General features: G+C 37.8%; 1 protein-coding gene across 2 annotated transcripts in view; it reads left to right on the forward strand.

Moving 5' to 3' along the window:
• The window catches only part of GMDS (GDP-mannose 4,6-dehydratase), a 403890-nt gene that overhangs the window by 152585 nt on the left and 226602 nt on the right, over positions 1 to 24703 (forward strand). For both annotated transcript variants that reach the window (XM_088535645.1, XM_088535646.1), the window contains exons 5-6: positions 2271 to 2463; positions 3341 to 3445. In XM_088535645.1, coding sequence (XP_088391771.1) covers positions 2271 to 2463; positions 3341 to 3445 — 298 coding nt within the window. The remainder of the gene's footprint in view (positions 1 to 2270; positions 2464 to 3340; positions 3446 to 24703) is intronic.

Consider the following 24703-nt stretch of genomic DNA (forward strand, 5'->3'; position numbering starts at 1 on the left):
TGAAACTGCCCTGGGCATTGACTGCTGAGAGCAGTCCCTGGAGCTGCTCCTGTGGCCTCATTGCTTGCTTTGGTAAGGGGGTTGATAACCTGGGATCACTGGAAAGGTATTTTTTTCTGATTTAAGACCACCTGAGATGTGCATATTAGAATCTGTGAAGCAGAATATGTCAGCAAAGATTTACATTTGCAGAGTTGCAATACTGGAAGCAATCGGAAGCAGTACTGTGATATTACTATAAAGGCCCTAGTCATATGGTAAATATACTAATTGATGTTCATTAGTGCACGTTGACAATTTCACCCGTTCATTAAGATGTTTTCCCAAGAGTTACTGTAACATCGAAGCTGAGAGGGCTTCAGCGGCTGTCGTTTCTGTGGCAAATGGCTTAAAACAGAAAATGCTCAGCACTCCTTGGTAGATCAGTGCTGCATTTCAGCTAGGTTGTGCCAGGTTAATAAGCAAAGTATAAGGTTTCGCTTTTCTTGTTGGGTAAAAAAATATAGTTTAATTTGTTTTAATTCGAACCTTTAGCTATTTTGGTTCAAAAATATGTGAGAACATTTTTATTTTGGAGTACGGTAACATGGTTTAGCTAATTTCTTTCTTGTGTTAAATTAACTAGAAGTGCAAATTAAAATTAATCTAATTATTTTGATTTCACCTGCTGTGTAAATAAGCCTGAAACCTCTGGTGGTTACTGAATAGAGAAAGTGCTTTAACAGGAGAAAGGAATTTGTGATATCTGTCTGAATCTACAGAAAAGCTGAAAAAAATACCCAACAAGTGTCAAGTTTCCCATTGATTTCACTGTGATAGTTCAGCTGCCAGCAATAGTCATTCACGTTGTACTCCGTTAGTAGTCACCCTACCATTGAAGATAGAAGAGGGAGAGGATCACAGATCTATATATTTTTGGTAGTCTCACTAACTTCTGGCCTAGGTCAAATCAAGAGGCTGTGACTTTGCCATCACTGTTCCTGGAAGCTTATTGCTGGAAGTTATCAGTGGTGACACAGGGATGCTCTTTTTCAAGGTGACACAGGGATGTTCTTTTTCAAGGTGACACATTCTTCCTTGGGCCAAGGCAATGAAAGAGAGCACTCTAGAGGTCCAGTGCCACTTTCTTTTTATGGTTTTGTTACTAAAACCAGGGATTTATTATTATTGTTGTTGTTGTTGTTGTTGTTATTTAAAAAAAAATGACATGATGAACCAAAATATTGGGTTGGGAAGAGGAACGTGCTTCTGGGCTGGGCACCAGCGTGAGGAGATTTGTTGGAGTGCAGGAGCTCTGCTGGCTCGTCTGAACCCCTAGCCCGTAGCCTCAGAGCAACCACAGTGAATATTATTCTAAGCTGGTTTTCTCCTGAGGCAGTTACAACATATCTCTTACCGTCAGCTGACTTTTTCAATTTCTTAATTTTTCTTCTGTAACTGAAATGACTAGAATTAATGTGTTCTGATAGCGTTCACTGAAGGCTTAGGCTGAAACACCATCTTGTGGCATGTGCCGCAGTCAAACCCTCCATAAAGATAACTGAGAACCACTGAAGCAGAGGGAGAAGGGGAGCCTTGCCCTACAAACACCCATGAGCCTTTTATCATATCTTGAAGAATATATCAACTATACGAGATGTCTGCTTTCTTTGGTTACCTCCATGACTTCACTGTCTCCCTACCTTATGCACCCAAGTCAGGACTCTAATACTCCTTGGCCATATGGGATTGTGAGTTTTGTTTAATAGCAGCTATTTCTTCTCTTCTCTTACATTTTATGTATATTTAAATTACAAAACTTTAGACTTTGCTTAGTGTTTTTGGTAATTTTTTACATTATCATACTGTCTGTCCACCCTATACTTTAAAATATATTAAAGACATTTTTTACCATACTCAATTGTGTCAAAGATATTAAGCCCAAGCAAATGTTGTGAAAATTGGCAGCTGTGGAGATGAGAGACAGCCTGATAATGCTCCCACTGCGTGGAGGCTTGCCCATTACCTCACACAGGAAAATAACTCTGAGAGAGAGGGATTCATGGGACACCATTCTTTCAGTCCAGCTATTTATGGAACTACTTGTTTATTCTTAGAAATCCTTTGAGGGTACTTTTGTAAATCGAGCATCAAGTTCATCCAAAAGTGTCTAGATGGTTTCATGACAAATGATTTATTACTTTGTTTTGGTTGTACATGATCACTGCATGTTCTGATGTCATTAGTAAACCAGTGTTTTTCCATTTCTTTTTATACCCCTCCTCCCCAAGATTTCTTTTGACTTAGCAGAATATACTGCCGATGTTGATGGGGTTGGCACTTTACGGCTCCTGGATGCTATTAAGACCTGTGGCCTTATCAACTCAGTGAAATTCTACCAAGCCTCTACCAGTGAACTTTTTGGGAAAGTGCAAGAAATCCCACAGAAAGAGACCACCCCTTTTTACCCAAGATCGCCTTATGGTAAGGATTGCTTGTGTGTGTGTGTGTGTGTGTCAGTGTCTGTACGTCTGTTCTCCCAGCTCATGTCTCAGGGCTGAAGTCATCGGGGTGTGAGATGAGAATGACGATAGAGCTAAAGTGACTAGACATGTCGAGAGGCATACCTTTATGAATTACTATATATAAAGTGCTTGCTGCCATTGCCTGGGGGTTGGAAATTACCATCTCACTTCACAAGACTGTTCATTCAGATCACAAGTGGAGAGCTCTTCTAAAGAGCAGGGGGAAGGGTGGCTCTTCCCTCACAAAGGACTGTAAGATAGCATTGAAGTGATAAGGTTTCATATTCTTTTTGTTGCCTAAATGAAAAACTCCCAAGAGCTCACTTCTTCCTTCATGAACTTGCATTACATTTGAAACACTTATTAAAGCAATGTGCAGGGAAGAATTTGGTGATAAAGTTTCAAATCAATTTGAGTGTTAAGGCACCAGATTTTCGCTTTTATTCCTCCAAAGTCATTTTTTTTTTTATTAGCAGAGGTCACACAGTGGCGTATTTCACACGCTCTGGCTGTGTTAATTATATTGTAAAAGAAAAAGTGCTATGCTTGAATGTGCATAAGGAAACAAGTGAGAGAGCACTTAAACACTTCCTGACTGGTTCTGAGGCTGTACAGAAAAGGAATATTTTCCCATTCAACTGCTCTTTATTGGGCTGGAGTCTTTTTTTTCCATGCGAAACATGACACATTTAGGGAATTAATCAAATTTTAATGGATGGTTATTTTAATGGATGGCAGACACCACCCTGCATGTGTGAGAGAAGAGCGTATATGTCTCTATCTGGGGACTGTGTAAAAGCTGAGTGGATATACATAACTTTTTTTTTTTTTTATAGGAGCAGCAAAACTGTATGCCTACTGGATTGTGGTGAACTTCAGAGAGGCCTACAATCTTTTTGCTGTGAACGGCATTCTCTTCAATCATGAAAGTCCCAGGAGAGGTTAGAAAATCTATGTAAAACTATTCCTGATTTTTTGTGCATCTGACAGGAACATGAAACAAAGCATCACAAGTTTCCTTTAAGCTTGCCAGAACTCTGTAGCAAGGGTACCTGACATGTTGCCTATTCACTCAGCCCTTGCAGTAGTCTGCAGTGGACCAGCATTCACTTCAAACATCGTATTCCATTTCATAGTCCTTTCACTCTGAGGGAAAGCCTTGAGTCTGATATTGTGTATCAGTGTGTCTGTCTTGTCAATGCATTGAGGTTAAAATTTTAAAATGATGTTTTAAAAGGAAGCTTTCTAAACAGTTAGATGGGCAAATGCACGATAGAGTCAATTTCAGACCAACTTGTATTTGAGATTTTTATTTGCATGTGAATGTTGAATTAAGAGGCAGATACATATAACAGGTTCTCTAAATTCATGCAATAGATTCCCTAAATTCATAAGACTAATGAATGCAGTCTGGTGTAGTTTGGAAGTTTGTGGATTATGACCCTGAACTTCTGACAAGATGGTTTTCAACACATGGCTTTAAAATGCCTTTCTCTATAGCCCATAAAAACAATGCAACTTAAATTCCACTTAATCATCCCTTTTCTTCCTGCAGTACTTTATGAACAATAATGTTGGTATTAAGTTTGAGTTAAGAGTCCACAGTTAATTAAAAGCCTCTTATACAATGACAGGTTTTCTCTGCCGTTTAAAGTACTGGGACTTGATGAAAACACTCTAAAATTGAACTTGAAAATAACGCACAAAGCTGTATTCTTAGCCTTTTATTGTGGTCTGTCTATAAATGAAAAAAATAAATTCAAATTTTACAGGAATGCAATTGTGTAAATTATAGCTTTGTGCAAAATAAAATAATTTGAGTCTTACATACAAATATGTAATGGACCATAATAGTAACTGTCGAGGAGAGGAGAGGAGAGGCGAGGCGAGGGGAGGGGAGGCAAAAAAAGGGTGATATCAATAGAGTTTGAGTAGTCATTTAAGTCTTTTGGGACACAGCTGTGAAGCTTTGTAGTACATTGGGTAGGCAGCATTTACCTTAAATGCTGTGTCAAATCCTTGGTGGTAGAATCTGGTGTAACACTTTCCATTGGAGGAGATGACAACAGAAGTTGAAAATTAAAGGAGAATTAAATTAATTAAACTCATTCTTTTATAAGCCTTAATACTTTGTTCTCTTTAAACATTTCACTGCAGTGTTTTCCATGCACACCATAGGATCTGATGGGCAAATAGCTCTATATGTTTTCAGTTATAATAATACAGTAAAAACAGTATGATTGACATAGAATGAGGGAAAAAGTAAGGATAATTTTGGTTTCTAATAATAATAATAAAAAACTGTAGGGTGAGTTAGAAATTATATGAACATATTTATTGTTCATGTTGCTTTTCTGTAGGCTTGTGCCATTTTGGAAAGAAAAACATGAGGGCTCCTTGCTATTTTGGTCCCGTAGGCTCCTCCTCCATTTGTTACAACTTTGATATTGCTCTGATGGAACTGCTGATCCTAAGTCTCCTTCCAATTTGATGTTCCTGTGGAGAAGCCAAGTCTGTGATGTGAAGTCTCAAGCTTTGCTGTTAGCTGGGGGTGTGTGTACTGCGGTGGGAGTTAAGTCACTCTTGTCATGATCAGGATCCTTGCCTTAAGAATAGTTTCAGTTAGCTCCATCAGCTTTAGCAGAAATACAAGAGATTAAAGCAACTGTAACCAGAGTTTGGTGCCATTTGCTTAGTGTTTTGATGTGTGAATGTCCAAAAAAACCTAACCTTCTAATAGTACTCTTAGAAAAAAAATGCTTTTCCTACCTTTCAGGCTTACAAGGGAAAAGTTTTTGCTGAATCTGTTTTCTTCTTGGAATAATATTAGGAAAAATCAAGGAGAAATAACAGAATGCTAATATTTCTCTTTAGCTTCTTAGTTTTAATTTGGGAAGGAATACAGGTAGTTAATGACGTGTAGCCTATATAATAATAGGCAAGACTACTCAGAGTTCATAAGAGTAAAAAATGGCTAATATAAGAGCTTTATCATTTCTTGAAATCACCAAAATTTGAAAGAAATGCTTACTTTGAGAAACACATTAGGTTCTCTACTTTTATCTTACTTATCTATAACAGAAATGCAGTAACAGAAATAGTTTTTAAGATGTAACAGCGTACTGCAAATTTGAACACTTAAGATCACTGTGTGGACTTGTTTTTAACTCTGATGTTTCATGTTTTGACAGCCACAGAGACTTTAAAAAACACCAATCATAATCCAGGTTGGTTGAAATTTTAATTTGAGAATAGTGCAGCCTTACCAATTTGCACAAGTACTTGGACCCATGCTTAAGAAATGAGTGTATATTTGTAACACAGAGTAATTTCTGAAGTCTCATATGGAGTATAGTGGGTGGTTGTTTTGGACTAAGTTTGTTATTTATATATTTATTTATTTATTTACTTTGAGCCTTCTTGCAATACTTTGCTTTCTATTTTTTTTTGTTCGTTTTTTTTTTTTTTTTTTTTTCGATTAGGTATTATGTATTGCCTCTCATTCTTAAATAATCACTTTTTGACCAGTGTAAGTTCTTCTGTGCACACAGATCAATACGGCTGAATATTCACTGAATGATATGGTCATGCCAGGTGAAGGTCTGGTGCATTATTTCAAGGGATGGTGTGGTAATGAAAGATAGCGTAATTTGCTTACTTTCAGGAGAAGGCCAGTATCAACAAGACACTTTGCTAAAACTGTTTTCTTCAGTTCCTTTCATCACATTTTATCCAGGTGTAGCTCAACTATTTTCTGATTTATAACAGCAGAGAAAGGGATCCTCCATTACTGAAGTTTATGTATTATAGAAGCATGATACTTCCTGAGAAGTAGAATGTGCTCTGCAGTGGTAGTAAACTACAAGTTGGTTACCGAGCTACACCACATCCAAAAAGCAGGGAAGTGCCCACTAGTACATAAGTAAAAAGTTGATGATTATCTCTCTGTAAGTGTCTTATTGAACTGCATAATGAAGTGCATAATATGTCTTTACTACAAGGTGTTGAAGAGCTAGTTGGGAAGTCCTGACCCAGCAAGCTGCAGTGGGTGATCTCGTACAGACAGCTAGATGCACATATGATAGTAGAATTTTTAGATTTTTTTTTTCTTTTTGTAGGAGATACGACGAAGGGAAAGACCATAAGAAACTAACTTCTCACAAACATTGATAAAATAAGTACTGCCTGAAAAAAAAAAAAAAAAAAACAGAATGATGAATGGCTAATATATTTTTTCTTTTGTCAGCAATTACTGCCCTTGTAAGACAGCATTATGGAAAGCTGGAGCCTAGACAGTTCTGACTGGTGGTTGAACGTGGCTCCCAGTATTACCAATGTGGAAATGTCTGCCCTGTAGCAATACTGGAAAGTTATTTCAGTTTGGTGAGATGACAGTTTTGACAGTGGAAGAGTGAGGCAATTAGCAAGTCTAGTTTTCAGGAAAGCTGGGGCTTGATCCAAGCCTTTTTGACACCATTGGAAAGATTCCTGTTCTTTTGTTGGGCTGTGGAACTTCCTTGATATCGTTTTTTTTTTTAAGTAAAAAAACAAACTAGTTGTTGACAGTGTCATTTGTTTCTTCCCAGATAAGCCCTTACTTTTTTTCCTCCTTAGTTCTGTATAAGAGGTTTCCTCAGATTTACAAGATGTGTCTTTGGAGGTTTGAGATCAACTCTCCGATTTGGTTAACCACTTCATTGCTTGCCTCATCTGATCTTTATCTACCAAGATGTACAAACATGTACAGCATGTTTCCTGACACAATGCAACAGAAGTTCTGTTTGTTTTTTTGTTAGTTCTTTTTTTTTTTTTTTCTCCCCAGAGTAATAGGTGCTTTGTCTCCACGCATGACATCACTATGTAGATCGTTCAGTGGGAAATTTTTATTTGTCTGATACCAACTCAGGTAAAGCAGTTGTCATCAGACCATCGCTGTATAGCCAGAGGGAAAGGATACAACTGCTCATTTCTGTGATCTCTCTCAGCCAGGAAGGAAATGGCTAGGTGTTAGATTGCAGGCTGAAGGTTGTCAACGTACTAGTAGTAAGAGCAATATGAAAAGAAACCACGATTTGAAGAGAACGGGGCATGCTCTTGGCTTTTACTGTACGTCTGTATCTCTGTTTTGCCAGGAGGGCAAATGGATAAGGGGTTCTCCCATAAGCCATAAATATGTTTCAGTGTCTTCTGAATTTATATATTCTGTTGTTCTTTTTTTTTCTTTCTTTGAGAAATTTTCAGTCTCCTTTTTTTATTCTTTTTCATAGAGCAGTAGCAGATGGTGACATCTGGTAGGAACTTTTAACAAAAAATCTCTACCATGTGACAGCTGTTCTTCTGCATCTCCTATAAAGGTAGCCAATATATGCCAGATTTCCCTTTCTCATTTCTTTGGTTATGAAGACTAATTGCTAGTCCCCTTGCACGTGCTCTCTGCAAAAGGAGCACATCAACCTAATACCCCTGGAAATACTAAGGGCTTATACTGGTGCTCTTCTTGTAAATTTAGGTCTGTGAGGAATATAAGAGTATAAAACTTGACCAGGCAGGGCTATGTCATTTAATACAAAGTTTCCCATCCCACAAGTATATCTGAATAGCAAAAGGCAGCAGAGTGTTGTGTCTTGCTGACTCTTTGCTGGATGAGAAAAATGCAAGCTGGTTACTATTATCAGGGATCATCTGCCTGGCATATTGAAAACTTGATGGCAAGGTACCATGGCCAATGTAAAAAGAGTTACTCAGACAGTTGTGTGCTCGGGAGCAGCCAAGATCATTTCATGCTTTTTAGTTTGCATGTTTGAACAGAGAAAGCATGCAGTGTCCTGAAGACATACATTCTTACTGGCTTTTTCTCCCTGCTGTGAGACTGATCCTGCTAAGTGATCCACACAGGTGTTTTCTTATCTATACCTGCAGTCAAATGTCAGATAAATATGGGCATTAGGGTCTACTTGTACAGATGGATTTTCAGGAATAGGTATGTGTGACTTTCTATGAAAAGGATCTGAACTTCTGAAATAAGTAAATTTGGTTAATTTTTCTGAGAATCAGTTGAGACTGATAATAATGCAACTTTAACTAGTCCTAACTAACTACCTAGCACACCACAATACATGAAAGAGATTTTTGTGGGAATGTCAAATTTAATATTTCTAATGATTCATCTGATTCTTGTGTATCAGTTTTCTAGGACTGGCCAATACTTATGTATGAGGGCAAAGCTGAACTCAAAATTTCTGCATATGTTTAGGTTTTGGTGTGCATGTGATACAGGTCAGTGCATCAGAACTTGCCTCATATGGGAAATAAACAATCATGTAAATGAACTGAACTGGGATCTAATTTTGTTTCTTGAGTGGAGCACTGATAAAGGAAGGTATTATGTTGAACAGGCTAATTACTGAAATCCTTTTGATTCAGTCTTTGCAAGAGTACTTTGTGGGAACCCTTCCGATCTCTTAATTTTTTGTTTTTCTTTTCAATCCCAAAGTAGTCCTGATTCTACACTTATCTATCCAATGTATTTTTCTGGGGCCTATCACTAGTTTATCTAAATAGTTATGGATACAGTTAAGTAATTTCTTGCCTGTGGGTTTAGATTTTTGGAACAGCTGCATTTGCAACCCAGATCTCTCCTTGAGCAAATTATTATCTTATCAGATGCATCATCTTGTCATTAAATCATGTGTTCCCTTATGGCTTATTCCATGTTGAGAAGAAAGCAGATTATAGTTTCTGCTATTTCCCATGATTGATTTTTACTTCTTTTTTTTTACTTAAAAATAAAAAAGAAACACCAGCACAATTTACAAAATGTTAAATCTATTAAGTTTAGAAAACTTTGCTGTGTAGTTCTTAACATTTCTCGAGCATTAGCAGACGTCAGTGTTACTTTTTCTTCAACTCAGACTTTGCAAACATTTTTTCATTGTCCTCACTGGATCATTAGGGGTGAGTAAAAGAAATGGTCTGTACACAGGATGTCTCAAGAAGACTATGCACAAATGATGCACGAAAGAAGCCACTTTGGCTGGCAAATAACACCTTATCTTAAATACATGGTTAAGTGATGGCCCAGACAAGAGCATACTGCAGGGCTCTGTTTCCCCAGATGTGGACACTCATCTGGGCTCAAGCACTTCTCTATTTGTTGTTTTTGTCTCTTCATTTATTTGCCATTGATCTTGCAGTTGCATCTGCCCAAATATTTTGTTCTTTTGTGACTTGCTTATGTCTTCTGTTGCATGTTTTCCTTAAATTTAAATAATGTCATTATCTTCATGAAGTGCAGTCAGGGATAAGAAAGAAAAAAAAATCACACAGAGCAAAAGTCTTGTCGTTATTGCAAGAGATATGCTGCATAAATTAGTTTATAATGTTCTTATTCCATAAGTAATAAATACTTCATATTTTATTCATTGTTATCATAGCAATTATTTCCTAAACTTCTAATATCACTAGTACAGACTATGTCTTACTATGTTATCCTCTTAAATATATGCATTTTTGTTCTGCCTTCTTCTTAGTTGTAATCCAGTATCAGTGATGTCAGGTTTCCCCGGAAGTAAGAAATTAGAAAGTATTTCCAGTTTCACATCTGCAGAATGCTGTGTATCATTGCAAAGCAGTTACTAAGAACATGAGACTCGCGGACCTCATCCTGCAGTCTTTCTGTTTTGGGGTGGCTTTAAGTTGGGCATCTTCTACCAGACACAGAACCTTGAAAACAAGGTCATACACACAAGTTCGTATGCGTATAATGTTTACTGCTAATACACCAGTTGCCTGGGACAAGCTATTAACCCAAACATTACTGTGTTGTCAAACCCTGGCAGAGTCATCTAAAGAGAGTGCTTTCCAGTCAGACTTGGTTGGGTAACATCAGCTCTCATGGCTTCTTGCAGCAGCCTCTAACACGTTGCTCGTTCTCTTTGAGTTCTTATACGCTTAAGAGTTCTTAAATGTTTTCTCGTTAGTTCTTCAGTGCCTTTTTTTTTTCTGGAATCTTGGGAAAAATCATCTTTACGCTAGCTATCCTGCTAGCTAGCATGGATTCAGCAGCCTCTGTAATCCCTCTGGCTTTTTTACTCTGTTATCTTCGACAGTTCAGTAGCCTACAGCTTGACAAGCCCACTTGTCAGCTAAGTGATGGCTGCATCTCATTAGCTCCTTTCAGTAAAACGAGCTCAAGGCAGCTTTTCTGTTATACAAGCTCTTCTGTAGTACCCTTGAGGACAGTTTGTGCAGGAATGGTCCTAGCAGTATTGCCAGCATCATCCACCGATTACCATGTCTGACAAGACTGCCTTTCAAGAGAGACTCCATGAAGCCCTTGACTTTGAGGAGGTTATGGTATCACTGCATTCACCTTTTTGTAACTTGTCTCTAGCATCTCACCAGCCAAAGCCAACTATATTAGTTCTGAGACACATTTTCCTTGTGTACTCTAGGGCTTTTTCATATTCTTTTTGGAATTTTATAGTGACAAACAAGCAGCGATAACTGTAGTGACCAAGTAAGAGAAGTGACTTCTGACATAGTTTGTTATCCCTTCTGCAGCAGTGCAGCAGCTGCCTTACCATAGCCACAAATACCAGGCCATCTGAAACATTTTTATCTGAAACATTTTCCCAGCAGCTTCAGTGCCCTGTTTTCTCTAAAATAACTCTTCCAGAGAGAGATAGAGGTTGATACTTCTCACCCAGAACTCTACTTATTTTTTAATATAATTTTAAAGTTATTTTAAAAGTTCAATTAGAAAACCATTTTTAAATGTTCCACTTAATTGTTATGTTGCAACTGGACAGTGGAAACTATGTCCAGAAGTGTAAGAATTTACAAATAGTGAATGGTGAATAGGATATTTACAGACTGAGTCAAATTCATATCCATCAGTAGGTGGACTGAGAACTTTTATCAAAAATTTTAAAATAGAATCGTAGTTTTCCCAAGGCTGGCCAGTGTGAACCTGGAAAATTCCTAGTCCATTTTAGTCTTAAGCAAAGTCCAGATGAGATGAGAGAAATATCAGTAATGAACACAAACACATAGCTTAAAAAATAAATTAATCAAACGTCTCTTTTACAATTATAAATCTTCTTTGTGTTTGTTGTTTTGACACCTTTCTCTGCCCCCGATAATCTCAGTCACTGGGAGGTTCGTGTACATTTATCAGGGACATTTGAGTAGTCTGACATGCGGTGTACTTGTACAGAGTTTCTCTTTGGTGCCCTCTTCAAAAAACAATATAAGGTTTCCTGTTACCTTTATTACACTTCTTGAAGATAAGTGAAGAGGTTGTGCCCTTTCTGAGGACAGGGGTAGTCTTAAGCCTTCCCAACATTGATGTAATTATTGAAAACAGAATAAGTAGAAAATAATTCTGCACTTCAGTGCTTTGTTGATGAGATACTTAGTGCCATACTTAGCTTTAAGCACTTAACTGAAGTGCCATTGAATCTAGAGTAAAGCTAATCATGTGACTAAACTAGCTATTTGAGTTTGCACACTCAAGGGCTTGAGATAGATTAGTACTAGCAGTGTGATTTGCTATTCTGCTCTATTGAATTAGTTGTTTGGGAGATGTGGTCAACCCTCTGCCCTACAATTAGGCAGTGTATGTGGTTCTCCATTTCCCAGTCGCAGAATGAGCAACTGTGTGTCCTGGGCCATAAGCCTGCTCAAATACACTGAGATCTTCACATGGTTTGGATCATCCAAGCTCAAGGAAGGTCCGTTTTTTATTACTTAATCTAAATTAATTCAATCTCTTCAGTTTCTTTCCTCCTCATCCTGCCCCGGTAGCACTTGAATCTTCAACACAACTGCTGTGAATTTCACTGTGTGTTAGTAGTAGAAATCGCTTCTGGTGCCAATGCTGTGCTTGTCTGCATTTGCTGTAGGCATTTGCTCTATGCATCCCCTTTATATTTCGTATGCCCTCATGGAAATGCCAATGAGTGCTCCTATGCTTAAAAGAATATCTTTCCATTGCACTCACCATGCTAGTTCACCATTACAGTTCTCGTATTACAGTTCTTGCTGCCTTTTGATTCATGGCTTGCATTTACAGGAGTCTTGAAGATTCAGTACTGTTTTCTAAAACAGTTTTAACATTCTCAAAGCCTATTTCTAAGTCGTACTCAGTGGATACCATGGTGTTTAGTTGGCTTCTTCAGGTGAAGATGCTACAAAATGAATTCAGTAACCAGGAACATGAGCATATGGTACAGATAACGTGCATTTCTCTTTAAAACTCTTTGAGTTTCACATGAAAAAGTTACAGCACATATTATTACATTCCTTTTTAGTGTTAGCAGATTTTAGGGCAAAGGTGTTTTTTTTTTTCTCCCTGTGGACCGTGCAATATTTAATAAAAACATTAGAGCCAGATTGGTGTAACAGTAACTCAGGCTGTGAACTTAAAAGCTTGATTTCTTATAAAAAGAGCAGTCAAATGCTACCTTTGCTGTATAATTCAGTAAGTGGTTGTGCTGGTGTGACTAAAGAACTAGCAAGAGTTTTCATCGTGCTGATGAATCTAAAATCTATTAGCAAAATAGTTTTAGGAAGCTAACAAACCAACAAATAATAGTACATTTTTAAGCTTACACTTGCATCTCATAAAGGTGCTTGTCATTTTAAGAAAAGCGTCGCAGCTATAAACTGTGTTTAAAGGAAAGTAAGTTCTTTGTTGTGAAATCAAGGGATGAAGCAATTCTGGGTCTGAGCTAATCAGTGTGCTGCAGTAATTGCACAATTTTGGTGTACGTACAAGTAAGTTAAGTGTCTGTTGTCACTTTGGTTCCACAGGTTCCTTGTGGGTTTTGTGCTGTAGTGACCTCATCTGGTTTTCCGTGACATTTGTAGACAATGATGACCAGACATCAGCACCCACAGAGGAACCCACAGAGTCATCTGGGCACGTTGTTCATTTTTTCCAAAATTATGTATGTGTGCAAGTATGTGTCTTACACTCGAAAATGATCGCTGGTACATGGAAGTCCGATGTGTTAGTACATTCAGTACTAATTAGCACATTCAGTAAATATTGCTGCAAAGCTGCAATAAATCATGGTTGTGTGTATGTATTGTCCGCCTTGATCATATACCTGAGGGATTATTAAAACTTGGCATTTCTTTTACAGGTTGAAGTCAGGTTATTTAATATTTATTATTTTAAGCCTTGATATTGAAGAAAGAGCTTCTGAAAGATTTAACACATTTTAAAATATGCTTTTTCTTCTAGAATCCTAATAAGAAAACATTTAGAATATTAAAATTAAACTTGGATACTGTTTATTTAACCTTGGTTAAATCTGGAGACAAAATAACCTTAGATACATAGAATTATTTAACTGTGCTTTCTGTACAGTTTGTTGTTGCACATATCATTTTTACCTTGATGTATTTTCTGATTTTTTTATTATTAGGGAAGATAAGGAGAAGTTTTACCTCCTAAGCCAATTATGAACAAATCTTCTTTGAGACAAATACTCTAAGTATTCTGTGCAAATTTAATTATAAAACTTAAACTAAGTAGAAGTGTTAAAAATGCAATTATAATGCTTGGAGAGATACTTACAAACCATTCAGCATTATTTTAAATATTGGCCTATTTCATGTTTTTAGGAAGTGTATTTTCCAATTATTGCTGTCATTTTCTTTACACACACTTGCTGTAGAATTACCTGGGATCATACAAAACGACAATTTCCATAGCAGCCTTATTCCTTCAGATTTCATTGTGCATCTTTTTCACATCTCTATTATTACCATTAAAACTGTTTTCACATAAATATTTAACATCACATGCCCAATTTCCAATTATATTATTTGATTTATATTATTAATATATTATTTATTAATATGTTATTTATATTAAAAAAGTGTGAACTTTCTTGCAATATACCTTTTTTTTTTCAAAATAAAGATTTAATTAACATCTGCTGATTGATCCACAGTACCAGATCTAAATTTACTCCTTAATTCTATTGGACCCATAAAGTAAGTTTTTGTGTCATCTGAAGGACTGACATTTTGTTTAGTTTACTGCTTTTTTTTTTTTCCAGAGTAATCCAGGTTAAAATACAGTTTTCTTTTCCCAGAACACTTCCTCCCAATAATCCAAAGTTTCTGTTTCTTGATAATGTTCAAACCCAGATCCTCTCAATCCAGTATTCCTCTGTGTAAATGCCATATCCATGTGCTTTTCACACTAACTTTATCTTTTTCTTTCCATTATGCCTTGCTTGAAATGGACTAAGGTAAATATCTTGAACTATTCACCAGAGTATCCAAAAACCACATGCCACAGTGAAGTCCTGCTGGATTTTTCTGCCTTTTATTACACAGGAACATTCATTTTTGTTCAAAGCACTCTAAGGCATGAATACTAAAAGGATTCTTTAGGAAAAAAAGAAAGGAAATATAACATTAAGAAATTGTTTAGAGATCATGATAATTCATCATGATAATTCCCTAATTCTAAAAGCAGAACTTGTCAGCTAGATAATGATGCAGGCAGTAGTTACCTCGAAATGTTTGTTTAACCTCATTTCCTTTTAGTCTGAAATACATGTTTATGGGAAAACTGCTAAGTTGCATATAATCCATTTAAAAATGAAATACAAATTCTCTTTCCTGGAGTGCAAGAACATGGGATTGGGATACTTAAAAATGTCAATATGTGAAAAACATAAAACAATATGAAGAATCAGTAAGTGGTTTGGTTCAGCTCTGATTTGTGTTTGACACTAACTCAAGTCAGGACATTTTGGTCAGGTCAGTAATGATTTAACTGCTTCAGTATCTCTGATTTTGTTCAAGCTGAAAAATAAAATGTTTTGAAATAAAAAGTAAAGTTCAAGTGATAAGGAGGCTTCTTCCGAAATATTTTCTGTTAAATAATTATTCTCATCCAGTAATCAGATATGTTTTCTTTTTTATTCAGTTGTGTCTTAGGTTCAACAAAGACTTCAAAATGACTGTTCAGATTCAGTTCATATTTGAGAAAAAATATCAATCAAAACAATTTTCAGTTCTGGTTCAGTCTGACTCTGTCATTAAAACAAACAAACAAACAAACAAACAAACAAACAGCTTTTTCATAACTTGAGGCTGTTTAGTAGCAGTGTATACTTTACTTTGCTTGGAGAAGTTGCTTTATTTCTGTTATACTTGCTGGATGGCATGCATACTGTGTAGACTAGCAAATAATGACAGGGGAAATGTTGATCCAAGGGAAACATTTTCACTGGGATTAAAATAAATTGTGGGAATAATCTTTATCAATTTGGTATTAAGCTGAGGTAGTTCAATGGGAGCTTATGTTTGTCTTGATCAACATGACAGTGTGCGTTTTAGAACATCAGGGAAACATGGGTATTAAAAAAAAGGGAGAGAGAAATTAGAATGGGGGTGAATGCAGTGTAACAATACAAAACCTAAATAATTAACCTGCATTGTTATAACCTCGTCCCCATATAAGTAAGTCAGATAAAGAAAGTACTTTGTCATGAGTAAAATAGTGTTTACTGAATTTCACTGAAACTCTTGAGAATAACTTAAGAATTTGACTTCATTTTAGTAAGCTGATATGCCTATACTGCTGGCTGCTTTTAAATCCCTCAGCAAGTATTTTTGTCATGTTTAAGTTTATTGTTTCTGTATAATTATTCAGCATTTTTTTTCTTCAGTACCTCAGATTTTTTTCATTGGTGGATGAGATATTAAGGAGAGTTATTTCCTTGGTGGCCTGTTCTGGGCTATGCAGAAACACATCTGAAAAGCTCTTTTCTCTGATGCGTTGCATTTCTATGATTTTAAAGAAACAAATGAATCAAGGGCTTACTATAATTTTATTCATGTGTATTTGCAAAGTGTGGATAATATTACTTGGTGTCACAAGCTGGCTTCATTAGGAATCTGCACAGTTGTGACACTCAACAGCTCAGAAGATTATATTGTAAGGAGTTTATATTCTACCCTTTCCTAGAGTTATCTCGCGGTTGCTATTTGGTACTGTTTATGGGCAGCAAAGGAAGAACAAAACAAAACAAAAAAGGAGTGTGTAGGCCATGCCACAGCGACTTAAAGAGGACACACTTGTCCCTTTTGCTTGCAACCTCTTTATGAAACCCCACCCAAAGACCTAAATCTGCATCTAAATTCACACCACTGAACACTGAATAGAGCTCAATGAGTTCAATCCAGAAAGACACAAACAAGATAGACACGTTCATAAGCATAAGGGAAGTCTTATTGACACCAGAGAGGACATTTGTAATAGGGATCAATGTAGAGTTTTTAAGATGTTTGTACTCATCTTCATATACTGCTGAGAAATGGGAGCATGAACGTTTAATGATTAGACGAGCATGCTCAGTGATTTACAGGGTCAGGTTTATGCTCTCCACCCCATCTAACTGGGAAATGAAGTAAGGCCAGAGGACTGAGAAAAAGAAATGGAACAGTTTCACTCTGAGGAATACATTTAAAGAGAAGGAGGATGCTTCAGTGGGGGTAGACATGTAGGAGGCATTATTGTAAGACTATGTGTGGTCTTAAATGCCTGGGAAAAAGGTGGATGGGAAGTGAATGCTTGCTCTCATCATTTCGTTTCATGGCCCTTGATTCTCATCTTGCCAAATGAAAGTTCAAAACAAATAATAATAAAGGATTTGCCTTTATAGTGTGTGTTTATATGAAGTTAGTAGTTTATTGCCACAGGATTTTGAAAATTAGTGGAGCCCCATCCAAAGCTATATGCAGGCAAACCCAGATCTCTTAAAGCTAGAAGAGAATACCAGTAAAATGTTTCTCTATAGGGCCTGAGGAATTCGTATGTATATCCCTTTTGTAAGAATCTGTTGTAGCCCAATTTGAGGACAGGATAGTGGACTGCATGGACCTTTGTCAGCCTCACCCTTCTTACTGTTATTGCATGCAGTTAAAAAAAAAAGAAATATTCAGGACATAAATAAAAATAAATAATAATAACAATTAAACTTAGTGCTTTTTTTCTCCATTGTTCAAAATTCTGATAAACATATGCTTTCTTTTCCTATTTAGCATCTTCTATCTTGTTTTTGTTACTTTATATCAGTGTTCTTAAACATAACTTTTTATTCTAGTTTCCCCGTCGTTTGCCTTCTCTTTTTAGTATTTATGAAATACAAATTCAGGTTTAATATTTGCTGTGAATGTAAGTCTTTTCTTGCCCCGTCTTAAATTCTTCTCCTACTTAATTAAATCTTAGGATAAGCAAGAATGTAGTTTTCTAAGCAGGAGTAAGATGAACTCATTGTGTTAACTTTTCTCCTACAGAGCAGTGTCAATTCTGGTTTATTTCTTGTGGAAGATGCTGATGTTCTTTGAGTGCATGGCTATGATAATCATAAAATAACTTGGGTTGAAAGGGACCTCTGAATCTTTCTGGCTCTCCTCTGCCTACTCAAAGCATGGCCACCTTCAAAGTTGAATCAGGTTACTCAGGGCCTTGTCCAGCTGATTTTTTGATTATCTGCAAGCATGGAGACCCTCCAGCCCTAACCTCCAGACCCTAACCATCTTCCCTGTGAGTGAAACAAACCACTTAATATCTAAATACAGTTTGACTTTGCTACATATATGCCCTCTTGTCTCAGAAGGGACTGGCTCCATCATCCCTACACCATCCGAGCTAGTTGTAGACCACAACCCTCTGCTACTTAAGGGTAAACAAAGCAGTTTCTTCAGTCCCGCCTCCAATGCCCTGTGCTCCAGCCCCTGACCATGCTAGTTACCCATCTACCTCACTGCCTGCAGCATTTTCACGTGTGTCTTGTGCTGAGGAGGCCAATACTGGACATAGAACTCCAGATGTGGTCTCACCAGTGCCAAAAAGGTAGGAACAGCCACTTCCCTTGACACTGTTGGATGTACATGTGAGTATGTGAGTATCCGCTGCAGCCCTGCTGTCAAGGTTCTGTTCTCCTCATTTATGACTCCGTGGACTTTGAGGTAAACTCGCCCGTCTTTGAGGAGAAAAGTTCCTGCTTCCTCAAGAGATTTGTAGCAAACTTCATGAGAAGATCTTCCATTCTGATCCTCTTCTATATCTTTTATATTTCCTCCATATGAGACCATTTTAATGCCTATTGTTACTTGCCTGAATCATGTGACATAAAACTATGTAGCTGCTTAAATTTGAATTGAAATTAAGAATCTCTATCAGATGAAATAGCACGTGTTCAAGAAATTCATGAATAGAGCTGATTTTTAGTAGATCTATCTTGTATCGTAACTATTGCCAAAGTGTTTACTCACAGGCGCAAAATACTTAGAGAGTCTCCTTAATCTCCAATTATTGTTGCCCTCTCGTCTTGACCTCTCTTGAAGTGTTTTATAAACAATTTAAAAAATAAATGAAGTATTAGAAACAGTTATTATAGAGGAGGGAAAGTTATTTGCTTTCCTTGAGAGAAAGGATATAATTTATAAAGGGCTGATTACACTCATCTGTTTTCTGGGTAGCCTGCAAGTTTACTTTACCACGGCAAGGGAGAATAACAGAGAAATTGTGTCATGGGAGTCAAGTAAGATATTGTAGCAGTAGGAAATCCACTTGCCTTGTTTTACAGCCATTTGTCTTGTCCGTTGTTTCTGTCAAATGATCATTTGAACCAAGAGTATTTAAAGAGATTTTCCTGCTTTGCAGTAATTGGAACAACAGAGACTTTTATGCTCTAGGATATTCTTACTAGGTCTTTCCTTCTTTAACATGGCTACCTGCCAGTCCATGTTTTTATTAAAAGTTGCTTCATTTAGTACATTTTATGAAGTGACTCTGCCTGGCTTCTGGACTGTCACTGAGGTTATGAGTCAAGGCAGAGAGCAAGACTGGGGCTCTGATTCAGTGGAGCTAAGCTAAGAAGCAGTTTTGAGTGGGAATGTTAATGGGTGATTTTTTACTTCAAACATATTATTTTCAAGGTACACATTTGTATCAGAAGAAAATATTGTGCAGTGCAGGTTTGATCTCCACTTCACCGATTTTAACAAATTGTGCCCATCTTGCTTTTTGTTTACACAAGCTTAGCACTAGTAAAACTCTGTTGTGGCCTCTGGGGGTTACATAGGTGCAAAAAAGTACTACTGAGAGGCTGGAGTGGGGGTATTTGATTCCATCTCTCAGAGAAAGGCTGTTTCTAGGGAGGAATGGCTGAAAGATTTTCGAAGTTGCCTTTGTAAGTCTGAAGGCCCTTCTCACCTCTGCTTTGCACTTCTGTCAAGCAGGGATGAAATGAGACTTAAGGGTCCTGGAATCATCAAAACAGTGAAGCCTGTTGGCTCCAACACAGCTGGAGCTGGAGAAGAGATGTCTGTTCCTCCTCTCTTATGTGGCTTTTTCTGTCTGTTTTCTGATTTCATTGTGAGGCAGACAGAGTGGAGGCAGTAGAGCAGCAGGGAACAAGAAAGGGTGACAGCAATTGCCTGTTCCAAGTCAGAGGACAATTTTGTATTGTCCCTTTGCAATTAGAAGAACATTTGTCAACCCTGATATCTGCCCACCGTAGTTCTACAACCTTGAGAAGAAACTTATCTTACTGAAGTGTCTTTGACTATTTTGCCAAGCAGATATAAGAGAAGCAGTGTCTTTTCTAAGATCGGTATTTCAGTGAAAAAACAGGGCAGGATGTTGTTGCAGACACATATAATTACATATTCATTGATAGAGCTACTGGTATAAAGGGTGGTAAGGGGACAGGGGAAATATTTTAGTAATATAAGGTTGAAGTCAAGGTTATTTGATTCCAGTGCCTGTGGTAATTTTGCACTACACAACAACGTTCCTGCAGTTTAAAGACCCTTTTAGAAAAATTTTTGCATCTATACAGTTATCATTTTGAAATAGCCAGTAAATTCCCTTGGTGAGTGTTTAGTATATTGTCACTGAAAGGGTTGAGACGCATTTGTAAAAGAGGGTGGTCAGAGTTTTAGAGAGCTGATTCTTAGCCTACTTCATTCAGAACTTGCGGGAGGGTTAGGATGAACAAATGTAGATTTGGCTGTGACTCAAGGGAGGTCCCTTGTCACAAGATGACTTATGAGGGTTATGCATAAAAGAACCAGACCCTCACAGTCCCATACTGTGCAGCATTTCAGAGCTGAGAGATAAACAGACTGTGGCTGTTTTAAAATGACTACAGGTTTTTGCTATTTACCTCTGTTTGCTGAGCTATTAAATCCTGTTGTTTATTTCTTACTGAGTCATCTTCCAGATCCATCTGTCTTTTAAATCAGGTACTGTCTTCTGCCAGATATCATTTGTACCTGAAATGGTGGGCGCTGTAAACTCCCTTTAAAAACCCTCATGAATAATTGCCAAAAGGTGGTAGCTACAGTATCCCCAACAAATGCACGTTATGAATGGTCCTCTTTTTAAGCCTAGAATTCCTTTAAACATGCCTGTTGGGTTTTGAGTACCTGCAGTTAAATGGTGTTGCTTTTGGCAGGGCTCGGTGAGCAAATGAGGCATAATCTCTCTGATCTCAGTAGTCTGGTCAGCCAGCCATGACATTCTCAGTGTCTTTTCTTTCTACACCCTGTCTGAACAGAGACGTAGCCCCAGCAGCTCTCAGTGGGGTTGCCAAAGATTACCACGTGCAGCGAAGCAGCAGATGGCAGGCCAGTGGAAAATATGCAGTCTCAGTCCCTGGGTTCACATGGGGTTCAGGGTTAAATTTCAGTGATTTCCCTCCCAGCTCCTCAAGTCCCTCTGTAAACTGCTGATTGGGAGACGACTTCTCATGCAAGCTTGGAGATCATTTAAAATTCAGTTTTGTCTGGTTTTGAGAGTGGGTTCTAGGCTGCAACTGGAAATTTAAGAGAGCTGTGCTCGGTGGCCACAGAATTTAAAGCTTTCCTCACCATCCTAAGTCATTACTGTGAGCCCAAGAAATGTGGTAAATGCCATTACACTCTGAACCATTGGGGAGAGGAGGCGGCGGGGGGTCATTGCAAACTTATTAGCTCAAAAATTGTGTAACGATTGAAGTAAAGGTGCCTCCACAAGCTTCAAACTTGTGCCTTTGCAATCTTAGAAAGTCCATACTTTTCCCCCACAGGGCCTTATTTCTTGCCCAGAATGGGTAGTTCTCATCTGAATGACTTGAGTTGTCAGGAGTTCTCTGACAAGGCTCTGATTCTGCGGCCCACTCCTGGCTGCTGTTCAACCCTTGCACTGAACCCAGAATGATTTCATCCCCTTTTGACTCTTCCAGGATGCTCCATTTCACAAATACCTTTTTTTTTTTTTTTTTTTTTTTTTTTTTAAACTTTGTGAGATTCCTGTAAAATGTAGAAATTTTGGCCTAACTTTTCTGGTGAAAAACTCAGGCATGAAAAAAATAAAGTCTACATTTATCGATTGATTTATTGGTCAATGTTCAAAGTAAATCTCCCATGACTCTTGTTTGCAGCTGAGTGCATGGTAATGAAGCATACAGAGAAAAGTGAGGCACTGGCTAAATAAATGCCTTGATTTGAGTGACTTTCTGAGCAGCAGTTTAGATTTTTCAGAAGCAGCTAGGGTATTATTCATTTTTCTGTAGCAACATTGATCAGACTGAGCTGGGAATCCAACATTTCTTCTTTTGCTGAACTACAGGCTCTATAGTACTGTAGCATCATTCCTTAAAATACAGAAGTCTCTGCTGTCAGATCAAGTCACTCTTCTGCACAGGGAGCGATCCTGTTAGGAAGAAAATTACAGGGTGTTTCATGAAGTTATATTCTACATTGGAAAACAATACCAACACATGTAGCCCTAGCTTTTAGTGCCAGAATTTACAGCTTTTCCCTGAACATGCATAGAATGTGTGTACGTGTGGGTGTTTTTGCAAGCATGCACAGCTACCTATGTGGATATTAAAGTTATGTGAAAGGTCTCACTAAAAATACAAAGCCAGGAAATTCGGAATTGGGCTAACCTTCTGTCCTGGTTTCACCCCATTGTGCTTGAGCATTGTAGGCATCTCAGAACAGCAGGTGATCAAACTGCTGCTTCTGTTCCTAGAGGAAGTATAAACTAACTTAAATGGGAAATATCACAAAAACAGGATAACAATGAATTTCAGGAGTCCACAAAGGAAGAAGTGTTCTTAAAAATACTGTTCTTAAAACAGTAGTAGGCATGAAAAGTTCAACTGTGGACAGTGAATATTTTATTCGGGGTCTCTTGTTTTTGTCATTTGAGAACTTTCTAAATGTTTTGTACAGCTCATTTCTGAGCTGTTTCACATTTTCTTATGCAAAAATTATGATGATGATTGGACTTCTTAATGGTGGAATTTCTGAATATTGGTTCTTTGTAAATTTAAATTATCTGACTTCAGTGAAACTGCACCAGTTCGTTAGTAGAAAACTGTGTTCTTTTGACATATAACTACTTGGTTATTTTTATTTAAGCATTGAGAATGCAAGGGATACATTCCCACACAGAAAGACTGTGAGAGAGTGATTTAATTTAAGTGACAATGTTAGAAAAAGGCATACATTTTAAAAGCGGTTATAATTTTACTGTTTTTCTCTTTTCAAGTGATTTTCTCAGTAAATGTAGCGCCCTTTTCTTTTTAAAGCAAAGATTAATGACATTCCGTCTGCATTTGATCCCGAGGGGCTTGCTCTCTGCCACGCTTATTATGCAGCCTCCTGACGTATCTTCTGCCTGTGGGGGCGCTGCCACTCTCCGTGTCCTGGAGTTTCCAGCTCGGGCTCTGGATGTGGAAGCTGTGGGGTCCTTGCTGTGCTCCCAAGATCCCCAAGCGTGATCACGGCCTGCTCTGAAACCGCGACGTAACGTTTTACCAGCAGTCAAGGCAACTGGCAGTAACTACAGCTAGGTGGAATGATGTTGTCATTGGCTCCGTGTGTACACGGGGTCAGCACAGCTAGGCCAAACGTGTCCGAGTTTTGTCAGGAGCAGAAGACACATGCTGTCTTCGTTGGCTTTCGGTTTTCCTGATATATTGTCAGCTTGTCTCTGTGTTTCCCTCCTACTCTCTTCTTAAACTCTGGTGGTGATCTTATATATATATGTAGGTAGATATAGATATATTTATATATTCTCTGCATAATTAAGCTCATTTTGAGGGGATTTGTTGTTAAAATACTACAATTCAAGAGTTTCGCTCTGGTTTTATCCAATGTAATCACTTTCAGTGTTAGCCTGTTCAATTCTCAGCAGCCCCACATACCCCTCTAGAAAAGGAGCCCAGAAAGTAAGCACAGCTATGGGGTACAAAGTGAACCTTGGAAAGTCTTGTGAGCCTTTCTGATATTCCTGGTAACATATCGATTATTTGCATTCTGCAGCACAAAGCACGGCAATTTTTCTTGATCTTTGTCATATGTGGAATTGATTAATCTGCTGTGAATTTGAGGGGGTATCTGTATTTGGAAGAAAACAACTCATCCTCACAATGGTAATTGCAGAACGTTGTGACTGATGATTTTGTACACTGAATTCTTTGGGTTGTCAGTGATACACGCTAGATACACACGTTATCAAACAAAGTAGTAAGAGCTGCCCTCAGGACCACCACTGACACAGAACAACTCATAAAAAAATCCCCAAAAATGGGTTCAGCCACAAAGCTCAGAAAAGAGAGTACATGGATTTGGGAATGTATTTAGTTTGTATGAGTGTCAGACCTATCCAGCACTACATATTACATTGTATGGGAGGCACGTTATTTGACTGTAACTAGATTATTCTTCTACTCCAATGAAAGATTTAAGTATAGATTCAGTGAAGTTGCATGCCCCTGCAATTGTGTTTTAGGGCTAGCTGTTATATGCACTCATTTGTCTTTAGTGGAAGAAAGTAAAAACTCTTATTAATGCAACTTAGAGTGACACATTTTATACTCATAAATGTGCACATTAAATGTTGGCAATAAAGTGAGTGCACAGCAAGATACAGAAGATTGGTGCAAATCTTGATTGTAGAGCGACCCAACACTAGCTGATGTCCCAGCCATCTGGAGAGGCTGGGGAATCAACCAGACTTCGCTCTTCAGAGGTCACAAGGTCCCAGAAGTTGTTATATGTCAGTCATGTGTCAGCAGGTGAGATAAAGCTTTGCTTTATCACAAGGGAATGATAGGCTAGAGGCTGAATGGCTTGGCTTGAACCATCAAAACAGGTCTTTT

Source organism: Tinamus guttatus, unplaced genomic scaffold, assembly GCF_059628265.1.
Source record: "Tinamus guttatus ecotype Peru unplaced genomic scaffold, ASM5962826v1 Tinamus_guttatus_pri_ptg000639l, whole genome shotgun sequence".
Lineage (NCBI taxonomy): Eukaryota > Metazoa > Chordata > Aves > Tinamiformes > Tinamidae > Tinamus > Tinamus guttatus.